Source organism: Ostrea edulis, chromosome 7 (genome assembly GCF_947568905.1).
Source record: "Ostrea edulis chromosome 7, xbOstEdul1.1, whole genome shotgun sequence".
Lineage (NCBI taxonomy): Eukaryota > Metazoa > Mollusca > Bivalvia > Ostreida > Ostreidae > Ostrea > Ostrea edulis.
In genome coordinates this window covers 11,571,075-11,584,107 of record NC_079170.1, presented here as the reverse complement: position 1 = coordinate 11,584,107, position 13,033 = coordinate 11,571,075, and the positions used below count along the sequence as shown (strand labels likewise).

The 13,033-nt window shown below is 34.9% G+C and overlaps 1 protein-coding gene across 6 annotated transcripts in view; it reads right to left on the bottom strand.

Moving 5' to 3' along the window:
• Window positions 1-13,033, bottom strand: part of LOC125672683 (prion-like-(Q/N-rich) domain-bearing protein 25) — a 28,028-nt gene that overhangs the window by 1,706 nt on the left and 13,289 nt on the right. For 2 of the 6 annotated variants that reach the window (XM_056143312.1, XM_056143313.1), the window contains 2 exons: window positions 12,595-12,676; window positions 10,129-12,270 (listed from right to left, as the gene is read on the bottom strand). The exons of 2 other annotated variants lie outside the window; for them this stretch is intronic. In XM_056143312.1, the coding sequence (XP_055999287.1) occupies window positions 12,231-12,270; window positions 12,595-12,676 (122 nt within the window). In that variant the 3' untranslated portion in view covers window positions 10,129-12,230. Of the gene's footprint in view, window positions 1-10,128; window positions 12,271-12,594; window positions 12,975-13,033 lie in introns of those variants that run through there. 2 more of the 6 variants (XR_008796620.1, XR_008796619.1) reach the window with 2 other exon arrangements.

The following is a 13,033-nucleotide window of genomic DNA, read 5'->3' as shown; positions in this document are numbered from 1 at the left end:
AAAACAAGGCAAAAAGGAAAAAGAAAACCGTGCGTTATAGTAAAAGGAAACATTCTTGTTATATCAGACATTCCATTTTTGAAGTACAGAAATGCCAGGATTATTCACTGTGAAAATTCAGATCACTCACCAATATAAAAAAATAGAATCTTCACCGTTCGTTACACAGAACCTAGCTATTGTTTGGTTAAAAAGTAAGGGGTAGTTCTGAATGAGAAAAGAATGTAAGAGCCTGTAGTTATGAATTCAACCATTACAGAGAGAGAGAGAGAGAGAGAGAGAGAGAGAGAGAGAGTTTGTTTCATATTTAGTGATCAGTCATCCAAAAAATTACGTTTTTAAACACCACTCTGATTCCACGCACAGGTACTCTGATGTTAAAATAAAAAAAAGATACTAGAGTTCCGCATTGGTCTTTTGTTATCACATCTTCCAACAGTCTGTTGGAATTCCCATGGACATGGATTTGAGAAAAGTTTAACGATTTCAATGTTACTTAAATATATTTAGAAATGTTTTGAATTCACACTTGATTGACACACTTTCTGGCATATGTAGTCGCACAGTACGTTTGAGAAGCAAAGTAGGGGCTTGGTAGAACACTTACTGGATTTAGCAATGTAACTTTGTAAGGGTTTTTATGAAGTTTAGCATAGGTACGGTAACTCATATTCATCCAAACCATGGGTTATTAAATGTGTCTAAATCTGATGCATGTTTTTGGAGAATTTCATATCTTGAAGGGGCAATTGGAGTAGAAGTACGATTACCAAAAGTGAAATCAATGCGGAATAAAGTGGAATTACTACCAAGTTCGTTTGAAATACAGTTTTAATAATGAGCCTTCGAGCTTGACCCAAAACATATTCCTCATGCAACCTATCCAATTCTTTTATCACTTATGGTTTACTAAACACAGAAGGATATACTCTACGTACTTTTGTTTTAATTTGTCCAATGCGGATTTTAATATTACTCTAATACTTGTAATCCATTCCGACTATGTATTACCTTCTTTTTGTTCTTCGACGGAATTCAAAACAATAACACAGTCACACAGTTATGTCGCCAATTGAAAGGCCGATGTTTTCTGTATTTATAGATAAATAGATACATCGATTGATTGATAGAGTGATAAATAGAAAAATAGATGGATAAATGATTAGATAAACAGAAAGAAATAAGTGAACCAAGAGAGTGAAAGTGAAAGAGAAATTAGTTTTGTTGGCATTTAAGCTTGATTCTTTGTTTGCAGTTTAATCCTGGAAGCCAGACGTGTTTTCTGTGCAATTTGTCTAAGGTGTGGATTTTATATGAGTAAGCAGCTTTTGCAAAGCAGATATGTGCCGATTATGAAACCTTTGTTTGGCAGTTGATATTCTTCCCTATAATAGCTACTTTACCTGTTGATGAAGACAGAGTCACTCTATCCTAAAATCGGTTGTTTTAGGTGAGCCAAAAGGGGTATATACTCGGTACTAGCATCTCGGTTTGGATTCAAATTGAAACAGATTTTGCTTACCCAGCGGTACTATGAATTCCATCGTGGTTTTTTTCAGCTGATGTATGTGCGTTGTCATTTTCCAAAAACAAATGGGGAAAAATGTATCTGTTTTAAAGACCGAGAAAATAAGCACCGCCTTCACATTTACCTGGTATGTGAACCCTTGTCAATCAGAAGAAATTAAACTTCAAAGTGGATGTTAGAAATTGATGGACATTTAGTTACTAGTCTTTATGTATACCTTATCTATCTTATCTGGCGATCGAGGCGTCCGTGCAATCTGTTGATGCTTACCGCGTAAACCTACTCGATAGGGACAGGGATTTTAAGTTTTCATGAAGAGATACAGTCACACAATAATAGTAATAAATTTCGCATGTACAATTACATAAACCATAATAGAATACAGTAGGTTATACTTAGGAATGGGTACGATTGTTAATAATTATCATGGATTGTCGAATATAATTTACACGGATATCCATTTTATACTAAACAGATTAATTATGAGTAAATACATTGTACATTAATGAAATCTTGTTTACACTCAGTTGAAATTTATAGGCGCAATTTTCCCATCGAAACATGGCCACAAAAGTTTAATTAATTGGAAGAGAAAGTAGCCGCTATATGGGCTATTTCTTGTTTATAATGGTTGGAATTGGGATCCACAAGAAGAAGAAATTCTTCGTCTATACCAGTTATCCAAGGAACTGTCAGAAAATACTAATGTCCTGTTTTTGTAGGCCATGCGTTATGGAAGAGTCACACACACAACTTTGGTTAGCAGAAACTTCTGGTGTGCGATTCAGAAAAAAACAATTCAAACATAATAAAACTTTCTAAGCTCTTTTTGAATATATAGTCATCATGGGGCGTGAAACGATGATCGGTACATCAGCTGTACATAGCCAGAAAATCTACCGCAGTACGCAGGAACTTCCGTCGGAAACTGTATGTTTGGCAGTCAGACATCGTCAGATACTGGGTATCCGACGAACAAAGGCAGTAAAATGGATTCAAGAATTTTTTGAATAAATAATATTCTGCCTAACTTGTCAATGGCTAACGTTCTCATTCATATGAAATAAATTTATCTAGCTTTAATTCTTACGTTTAATTCATTATATTTAATCATCAACTTTTCGATTAGCCTGCATAAGAAAAATGACTACCATGAAAAAAAATTATATCTTACAAAAACGTACAGGTAATGCAAGTAACACAGATACCATTCTGTGTATTTGGAACGGTATATACTAGCTAGCAAGGATTCCTCGGGCTCGGGTGTTCACACTTGATTTAAACAAGATACGTTCTGCACTTAACTTACCTGAGGAAAATCGACCGGTTGAAAACCTCGGCCTTTAAGTTCCATTGACATTACAATTTGTAGTTCTAAATGACAAAGATCTAAATGGCTATTACTAGGTATACCATTTGAATGCTTTAACAGTTAAAACGTTTGTTCTCATACAAATGATTCTGGGGTGAAACAGCCTCGTGATTTATAGAAATTCAATGTTCCATTTTTCTAATAGTTAATAAATATTATCACCATATCATTACACTAACGTTCGAAGGCTCAAATATGAAATTTAAATACAAAATATGCATAAGAGATCGGATATATCTCCACATACGCACGTTGAAAAGAAAAAGTGAGTGAAAATATAAGAAATGGTGAGGTGAAATAAAATCCCCTGAGGGAAAGAACGAATTAAGCTCGGAATGTGATATTTAATAGTTTACTATTAATCACAAACACATATAACACATAACGATGGGAATAAATCAAAAAGAAACTTAGTATGCACTTTAACATTACACTCACTACAGCTGCTGTACTTTTCAGATTGGAACGTTTGCAAGGATGACACGATACAATTGCAGAGGTGTTGATGAGATATTAGAGCATTGGTTTAACTGTTTTAAGTACCAACGTGAATATGATTCAGTACGATGCAAGGTGAAAATAACGAACAGTGATCAATCTCATAACTCCTACAAGCAATACAAAATAGATAGTTGGGCAAACTCGGACCCCTGGACACACCAAAGGTGGGATCAGGTGCCTAGGAGGAGTAAACATCCCCTGTTGACCGGTCACAACCGCCGTGAGCCCTATATCCTGATCAGGTAAACCGAGTTATCCGCAGTCAAATCAGTGTGCCAAGAACGGCTTAACAATCTGTATGAAACACGTCAGACAGCATTTGACCCGATGCGAGGTTGTATTGACGAACTAGATCGTTATAACGACGATAGAATTTGCGAAATGCTGACTTCAATCGAGACTGTTGAAATCCCTGTACCATCAACTTGTTTGTCAGTAGCTTACCTCGATTTAAAAACTGACTATACCCAGAACAATGTATCTTGGAATGTGACAACGCATCAGCCTTCGTCCCAGAAACCTCGTCGTTGTACATATATCCATATTCTGCTTCAACTGTCATATTTGACATTCGATAAGTTGTTCAACGTACATATCTATTTGTTTTACATTCCAAACATTGAGGAATTGTCCAAATGAAGTTATACAATATATATATATATATATATAATACATATCCCCGAGGGTCTCTACAGCCCATTAGCTAAGTACTTCGTTACTAGCTTGAAAATACGGATGCATATTTAATTGGTGGGATAAAATTTATCAATTCATTTCAAAATTAAGGATTATCTCCATCATGTATAGCTCTTATTCTTGGACGAATTTGGCACTCTAGCTTTCCTTTTAGCTCTTACAAGTTTATTGTTATTTCGAATTTTCAACATTTCGGCTTCAGCATCACTGAAGAGACATTATTTGTCGAAATGCGCATCTGGTGCATCACAATTGGTATCGTATCTGTTTTACATAATGACCCCTGGGTCGAGGTCTCTGCTGGTGGACTGGTGGTCCCCGAGGATCTCTACAGCCCAGTAGCTAAGTACTTCGTTACTAGCTTGAAAATACGGATGTATATTTAATTGGAGGGATAAAATTCATCAATTTATTTCAAAATTAAGGATTATCTCCCTCATGCATAGCTCTTATTCTTGGACGAATTTGGCACTCTAGTTTACCTTTTAGCTCTCACAAGTTTGATTTCTTTGTCGTAAATTAATTTTCTAAAATATGCTAACATTTGGAAAGTAGATATAACGCACAGTGATCAATCCCATAAGTCCTATAAGAGTTGGGATGTGAGATCAGGTGCCTAAGAAACTAGTCACACGCACCGTGAGCCTTATATATTATTGAGGTAAACGAAGTAATCAGAAGTAAACAATTAGTGGACCAACAACGGCCTAACAATTGGTATGAAACACATCAGACTGCATTTGGTTTAATGATATGTTGTATTGGCAAATTAGATCGTTATAACGACAATATTATTTGTGAGATGTTAACTTTAAACGTAACTGCTGAAACCCTTGTAACATCAAACCTGCCTCGATAAAAACACACAAAGAGAATGGAGTGTGTTTGCCTTCAACACTTAGTAAATATTGATAATATTTTAGATAAATGGCATGTCATGGATCATACAACACAGAAAAGGATTACATCATGATCCTGGAATTCTATTTCACAAATTCATTCAATAGAAATGCAACCGAAGTACAAATAAAAATAATTTAATATAGTCTATACACAAACCATACATAACTTATGTTTATGCCACATATCTTTCAAATTCTCTTCTTTGAACTCTGCACGAATAATGTGAATACGTAACATTTATCCCTGGGCAACATAAAGGGCCATATGTTGCAACAAAAATATTGAGCTCCAGTTTCCCCATCATGAATCCATATAAAAGAATTTGATAACATAAATCCTAGCGTTAATTATCGTTAACACTTGAATAAATATCAGTGAAATGATTATTACATTCTGTAAATTATGAGCCAATACAGAATTCTACATCATTCCGAACACATGCTGTTGGATAATTTTCTTTAGAACTAACAATGGGTCAACATATCAAGCATGGAAGGTGAAGATAACGAGCAGTGATCAATATCATAAATCCCATAAGCAACACAAAATAAATTGTTGGATAATTCGGACACCTGAACACACAAGAGGTGAGATCAAGTGCCTAGGGGGAATAAGCATCCCCTGTCGACCGGTCACATCCACCAGGAGCCTTATATCTTAGTCAGGTAAACGGAATTTTCCGTAGTCAAAATCAGTGTGCCAAGAACGGCCTAACAATCGGTATCAACCCTGTCAGACAGCACTTGACCCAATGATAGGTTGTATCATATAAAGTTAAAACGAAGGTTTCTATTATGTGAAGATAATATGTTCATAACTTTCGTTTTTCGGTTGCGCGTTTGCTTGTGGTATCTTCATTGCAAATAATTAAGGAGGAAATATACAAAAGCAACAGTATTTAGCTACATATTTAGGTGAGTGGCTAGTAAGTTATTAAAACCTATTCTTAATCCCTTTGATTTGATCAATAAAATATGTTCTATCCAACACAAACACCAACATACTCCTCCTAGGCACCTGATTCCACCTCTGGCATGTCCAGGTGTCCGTTTTTCCCCAACTCTCTATTTTGTAATCATTGTGATATTCATGAAATTGATCACAGTTCATTATTTTTGCCTTTTATGTGTATGTCTATATATGTATGTCCTTACCGAAAATATCCATTGATCAAACGTACATGAAACATAACCAGACCCTTTCGATCCTTTCATTATAAATGTAGTACAAAACATCTACCTTAGAACATCAACTACTAGATTTCCATCTGCATGATTTTACATTTATGTTCAGTTTCAAAACTCGCGCATTTTTTATGTTCAGGGGTCCGTCTTTGCCCTACTCATAATTTTATATTCTTTATAATATTGACCACTATTCATTATTTTCAATTTTCACTCAGGTCAGTAATTATGTAAATATATAATGTATTTCTGTAACACGTGTTTACGTTACAGTGCATAAGGAAGGACAAGATAACGTGTGGTTTATACTTAGATATAGGATGTATTTGCCGCAATGGTGTATTTTCCCTATAGATGATAGAGTGCATATTTATTTCTGTATCTTTATAGCCGGAAGTAGAGCATTTGAGCCCCTTAATTTGACAAAAGCCCACTCCTTGACATAAACAGTGAGAAAATATTGCTATTTCTCATGGGAAATTGATTTCAGAACATAACAAGTCAATAAGAACATAGACGACGACCATGATGTTGGGTCTACACAACGTACTTGATAACCGAATGCAATCGAACGATTTCACCAAAACGTGTGTACTTATACGAATGCGTCAGGCTTTAATACATCACAGTCATTAGTACAATGAGAAAAGGAAATAGTAAATCAAAATGGAAATCCTCAAAATTAGTATATGGTTGCGATTGTATAGTTAACCACACTTATGAGAGCGAGGTAATGTTATACTTGTTAATATTATTTTGCATTAGGAACACGGTCAGTTCTAATGAAAGTGTAGTCCCGTTAAAGATTTCGTCTCAGAAAATGTTTTAATCTCCCTGTTTACGACATCACCTTTATTATAAGTTATTAATAAAAAGACAATTCAACAGGATTTCGAAACGGAGGGCGAATACTATGATGTATTTTTGTATCTCTGTTGCAACAGAGAGAAGTACACGATATACGCACCATTAGTGATCCGTGTAGTACTCCACTAGGTCGTGGATTTACCATTTCTTTCATTTTATATTACACAACAACAGAGGTAAAGTGAAGCAATGAATTTAATTTTCGACCCTCATATATCAGCAGTCCATTAGCAAGAGTAGGATGTATTCCAAATAAAATGAGATGTGTGGTCTACATGATCAATGACCAAACACTCAACATGCAATTATCCTATATACATGTGTTCTTAGTCAAGCTTTCAACAAAATGTAAAATATTAGATTGTGGGTTTTTTTTTCAAAATAGTCTTTATCTTCCTCTTTCATTCTAACCAGTTTTGAAATTGTAAATACACGAACAAGGAAGTATGAAAATCAAAACTTATCTAAACCTACAATCCAAATATGCAGGTGCAAGATAAAAACATGGCCATGGGAAAATAGTGAAATGTATTGTAGAAATGTAGACAGACGGTGTATTGATTTAATTGATAACGATTTAACTCAACTAGATATAAATAGCGTTAACAAAGAAGACATTGGGTGTTTCTTTACACGTACAAAAGATGTGACACAAGAATTAGCAAGAAAAACAGTTGGTACACAAAATGTAAACATTAACAGCACACTGAATAAAGATAAAATTACTCATAATGAAATTTGGTTTAACTTTGATTGATATAATGGTTAATCGACTTTATAACTACGGCATGTTTATATATAGTACAAAGATTACATCTCTCGAAATCTAAGTGGATTGTATTATTGTTTAACTTACTGCATGCTAAACCACTCTAGTTTTAGTTTAATTCCCGGTGTTTATCCCCGTGTGCTGATATGGTTTAAGGTTACATGCCACTCTCTGGTAATGGGTGATAATATTTCAAAACAGATCCATGTGTAATTAGATTTTACTATCAGTATGCATTAGAACCAAGGTCGATTTTAATACATGTAAATGTGAATTTTCGTTTAAGCTGCGAAAATGCATTAATCTACCTGTGCACGATGTTATCTTTATCATATTCCATATGGTCGCTATAACGATCTAGTTTGCCAAAGCAACCTATTATTGGATCAAATGCTGTCTGAGGGGTTTCATACCGATTGTTATGCCGTTCTTTGCACACTAATTTTGACTACGGATAACTCCGTTTATCTGATAAACATATTGGGTCCACGGGTGTGACAGGTCTACAGAGGGTGTTTCCTCCTCCTAGGCACCTGATCCCACCTCTGGTGTGTCCAGGGGTCCGTGTTTGCCTAACTCTCTATGTTGTATTACTTACAGGAGTTATGAGATTGATCAATGTTCGTTATTTTTACCTTTCATGAATACCAAATAGGAAAATTGTAAATGATTTGATCAATGATTATATATAACATCGAATTGTTCAAATGTTTTCAAGTACATTTTTATGCAGGAAAAATGTCGTGAAATGCGATAATCGTAAGGCTGTTATTATTGTGCACTTAAATCAGCCAGTTGTATTGACTATTTGATAAATTGTTGTCATATGATGTGGTTGGATAATTGGACTCATCATCATTTGCACTATCACTAACAAATCGCCATTCTCAGAATACATGTTTTCACAAATTGTACCTACATATACAGCCGCGAATCTATAATGTATATAAAAAACAGTGTTCAAGGGCTTCAACAGCCAGACACTTACAACTACGGCATGTTAATAGTACAGAGACTGCATCTTTCGAAATTTAAGTGAATTGTATGATTGTTTCACTCACCGCCTGATAAAAATGTAATTGATGTTATCATGGACAATCTACTCTAGTTTTTATTTATTATATCTGATGTTTCACTTCCGGAGTTGGTATGATCCAAGGCAACATACCACTTTTTAGTCTGGTCTGAAACCCCTCTCCAAAGTACGAACTCTTGTAAAAAGAGTGACTTGCTCTGTTTTGTTCATTATTTTACCAGCGAAATCATAACATAGTATTTCATCATTAAAACATTTCAGTCACATAGAAACTTATATCCCTCCAATACAAATACTTCCCCAAATTCGACAAATAGGTGAGTATATACATAACATAAATATCAAAAGCTCGTATTAGACAAGACGCTTGTCATATACCCTTTCGTGTTTAGTTAAACATCAAATAATTCGATAGGTAAGATAATGAATATATATATTTACTGTCTCCAGTTAACAAAGCCTGTATCTACATTGTTTTGTAATGTATTCAACAAAATTACTTTGATACAAGCACTCTGATTCTACGCAAAAGAACTTTCACGACATGGAGTAGATATTAAATGATGCTCGAGTTCCTCGTTGACAATACCTATGTTTAAAATTGTAGTATTTGGTGATCAAATCTTCCAATACTGCCTTAAAATTTCAGTTGTAGTTCATTTTTTCATTGTCTGACCTGTTGGTGTATTTTAATTAATTGCCGTCTGATGATACGCATTGCATTTCTACATCGTATCGAGTGTAACTGGTCGACAGGTTCACAGGGGATGCCTACTCCTCCTACACACCTGATCCCACCTCTGGCGTACCCAGAGGTTCGTGTTTGCCTATGGATTCATCAGGTAAACAGCGTAATTGATTGTCAACATCAGTGTATCAAGAACGGTCTAACAATAGATATGAAACACTTCAGACAACATTTTTCCTAATGACAGGTTGTATTGGAAAACTGAATCCCTATAACGACCATAGAATTTGCGAAATACTGACTTTAAGCGAGCCTTATGAAACCCTGGAACATCAACTTGTTTGTCAGAAGCTTGTCTTGATTTAAAAACTGATAAAGACATATGGTAAACGGTGGGTGTGACCGGTGTACCGGGAATGCTTACTCCTCCTAGGCACCTGCTCCCACCTCTAGTACGACAATGGTTTCGTGATTGTAGAGTTCTGTATTTTGCATTTCTTATAGGAGTTATGAGATTGATAACTTTTCGTTATCTTCACCTTTCATGCACGCTCTTGTATATCGAATCAATTGAGAAACGTAAATACAATATGCAGTTTATGGAGTGAAATATTGTCACATGTATATAGATATAGGAACTTAATGACAGAGCAGCTGAAGTCATCCTGTTTGTCATAAAGTTAGGCTCTTAGTTTGTTGTTGATATTTACAGGCAAGTTCAATCTAAGTACGAATAGGACGTGGAAGACCCCGTCTTTTATTTCGAGTTTCTGGGACATATCGTATGAACATATGAAAGAAATGATCATTGTTAGTAGATAGAGCGTAGTTGATATATCGAAATAAAGTCCACAGCAAGATATTTTGTATTCGCATCTAGAAGGTTTTAAATAGATTCTGCCTCAACAAAGTATGGAATGAGGTTAGCTAATTAAGGAGCACAATGTATGCCCATGGGTGTTCCAACAGACTGTTCGAAGACCTGATCATCAAAGACTACAAAGAAAGTCACAGCATATTTTAGTCAGCATTACATTAGTTCTTGAGAAGTACAAGAAAGGTGAAGATAACAGACAGTGATCTCATAACTCCTATAAACAATACAAAATAGATAGTTGGGCAAACACGGACCCCTGGACACACCAGAGGCGGGATCAGATAATACGAACATATGTACGTTGTTGGGAAACGTTTCTTTCAATTATTTTTTCTTTAGAATTTAAGTAAATGCAACCTGTCGTTAGGTCGATTGATGTCTGACGTGTTTCAAACTAATTCGTTGACCGTTATTGCATACTGATTTTTAATACAGATTATTCCATTTACCTTGTCACGATATAGCGCTCACGGCAGGTGTGATTAATCAACAGGTGATCCTTCTTCCTCCTGGGCTCCTGATCCCACGTCTGGTGTATATAGGGGTTCGTGTTTACCCTACTCTTAATTTTGTATTATTTATGGGAGTTTTGACATTGATCACTGCTCATTATATTCACTTTCCATGCAAGAACATCAACAACTTTGCATGAATCAGAATTATAAAAGTTAAATTCACGAATAAATAAAAATACAGGTATAGTTCATCATATGTGAATGTGCAATCCTAAAAAATCACAGTTTTCATAAGATATGATGATCACATGAAAACTTTAGACAGACATATTTTTGCAAAGTGTCCAAATGTGTGACATCATACATCTACTATTTAGTATCGAGGTTATGTGAAATATACGTCATTGAGCAGAACTTTATCACAGTCGGATATTAATGAGAAAAAGAAGCAATTGCTTACTTCTGCATGAAACATTATAACCCGTAAACAATTCATCTTCCATAGAACATGGTTACATCTTCAACAGGTATATACATTCATCAAACAATATCGAACTTAACAATGTACTGTGCATTGTTCAAATTTAGGATTAGGGGGTTTATGACAGGATAACTACTAGACCACAGTATAAACACACCAGATAATCACTATGATACACGTTTATAAAATTCATGTGCTGATCTTTGAGTAAAGAACTCTTGTATATTTATACTTGAAATTTACACTCACTAAAGCAGACGGACCTTTGTAGTTAGAACTCTTGTTCAAATGATACAATTGCATTGTAAGGGTTTTGAAAAAAGATCACTGCATTCATTGATATCAACTGTGAATGATATGTGGTGGTACGTTTACATGCATCAACCTTCGTCCCTGAAAACTAAGTGTGGTGATCTAGTCTGCTTCAATATTCACCTTTGATATTCGAGAAATCGTAAAACTAATATATATATATATATTTTTCACATTCCAACAGTTGAAGAACTGCCAAAATCAAATTGTCTTCCTGATTAAAGCAACACGTTCTAATACATTGGTACATAATCTTTGTGATTTGAATATCAACAATTTAAAGAATATAAAAAGCTTTACGCGTGCACCTGCTGTATCTTTAACACATGTTAGCATTTATAGGTTCAGCAAAATCATAGAAACCAACAGATTCAGGGTTATCATCATAACTGTGTTTCATGTCATTAAAGACATTTCCTGTGACGTCATACACGCCTTCACACAATGGTGCATCCTTTTCATGTAGGTGGTTGTACACGTCATCACAAGAGTCTTCCTCAGAATACACATTGTCTTTTTTCTGTTCCACTGGTTCGTGGAGGTGATTGTACGAGTAATTTGCTACTCTCTGGGTCTCTTTGTGAACAGGCGTTGAAGGTCCCTGAAAAATAAATATAGAATACACATGGAAGGTGAAGATAACGAACAGTGATCAATCTCATAACTCCCATAAGCATTGTAAAATAGAGCATATAAGGAAATTACCTTGCTTTAATAAACATGATGTATTACAATAAATGTTGGTAATAATATCTCAACTTTTTCCCATTGTATAAAAGATTGACAATCTGTTTTAGATTGTGGGTTTTATTTCATATACTCCCTGTGAATTAGTTTGGAGAAAACCTGACATCGTTCGTTTGACTTGATGTTAATTTCAAAAATGTCTTCTGCTACAAGTAGTACTTTGGGTTTCGATTCATACCACATGATTCCCAATATCGCTGGGCACGGCATACAGAATGGATTGACGGTTGCTGGGTTCTTAATCTGTCTGTACCACAAACCTGGTTACACAAAAATTATACCGAATTAAAACACTAATAACGAGCATCAAGTAACACAATTATATAACAAAGCTGTCATTTGAACATCCTGAACAAGTAACCCTATCACGGAATAATTTAAATATATTTGCAATAAATAACTATAGATAGAATCATAGAATTAAGTCAAATATCATACTGCACCTTCCACTTTTGAATAATGGGTTTCTTCTACATTTACATATAATTATACCAATCAAACAAAATATTCCAAACAGAAGTCCGCCTGCTCCGAACAACATGAATTGATATATCATATCTAAAATGGTAATGATATGATAATTGAAATAATATAAAGATTCAGTCATCAGAAATTGT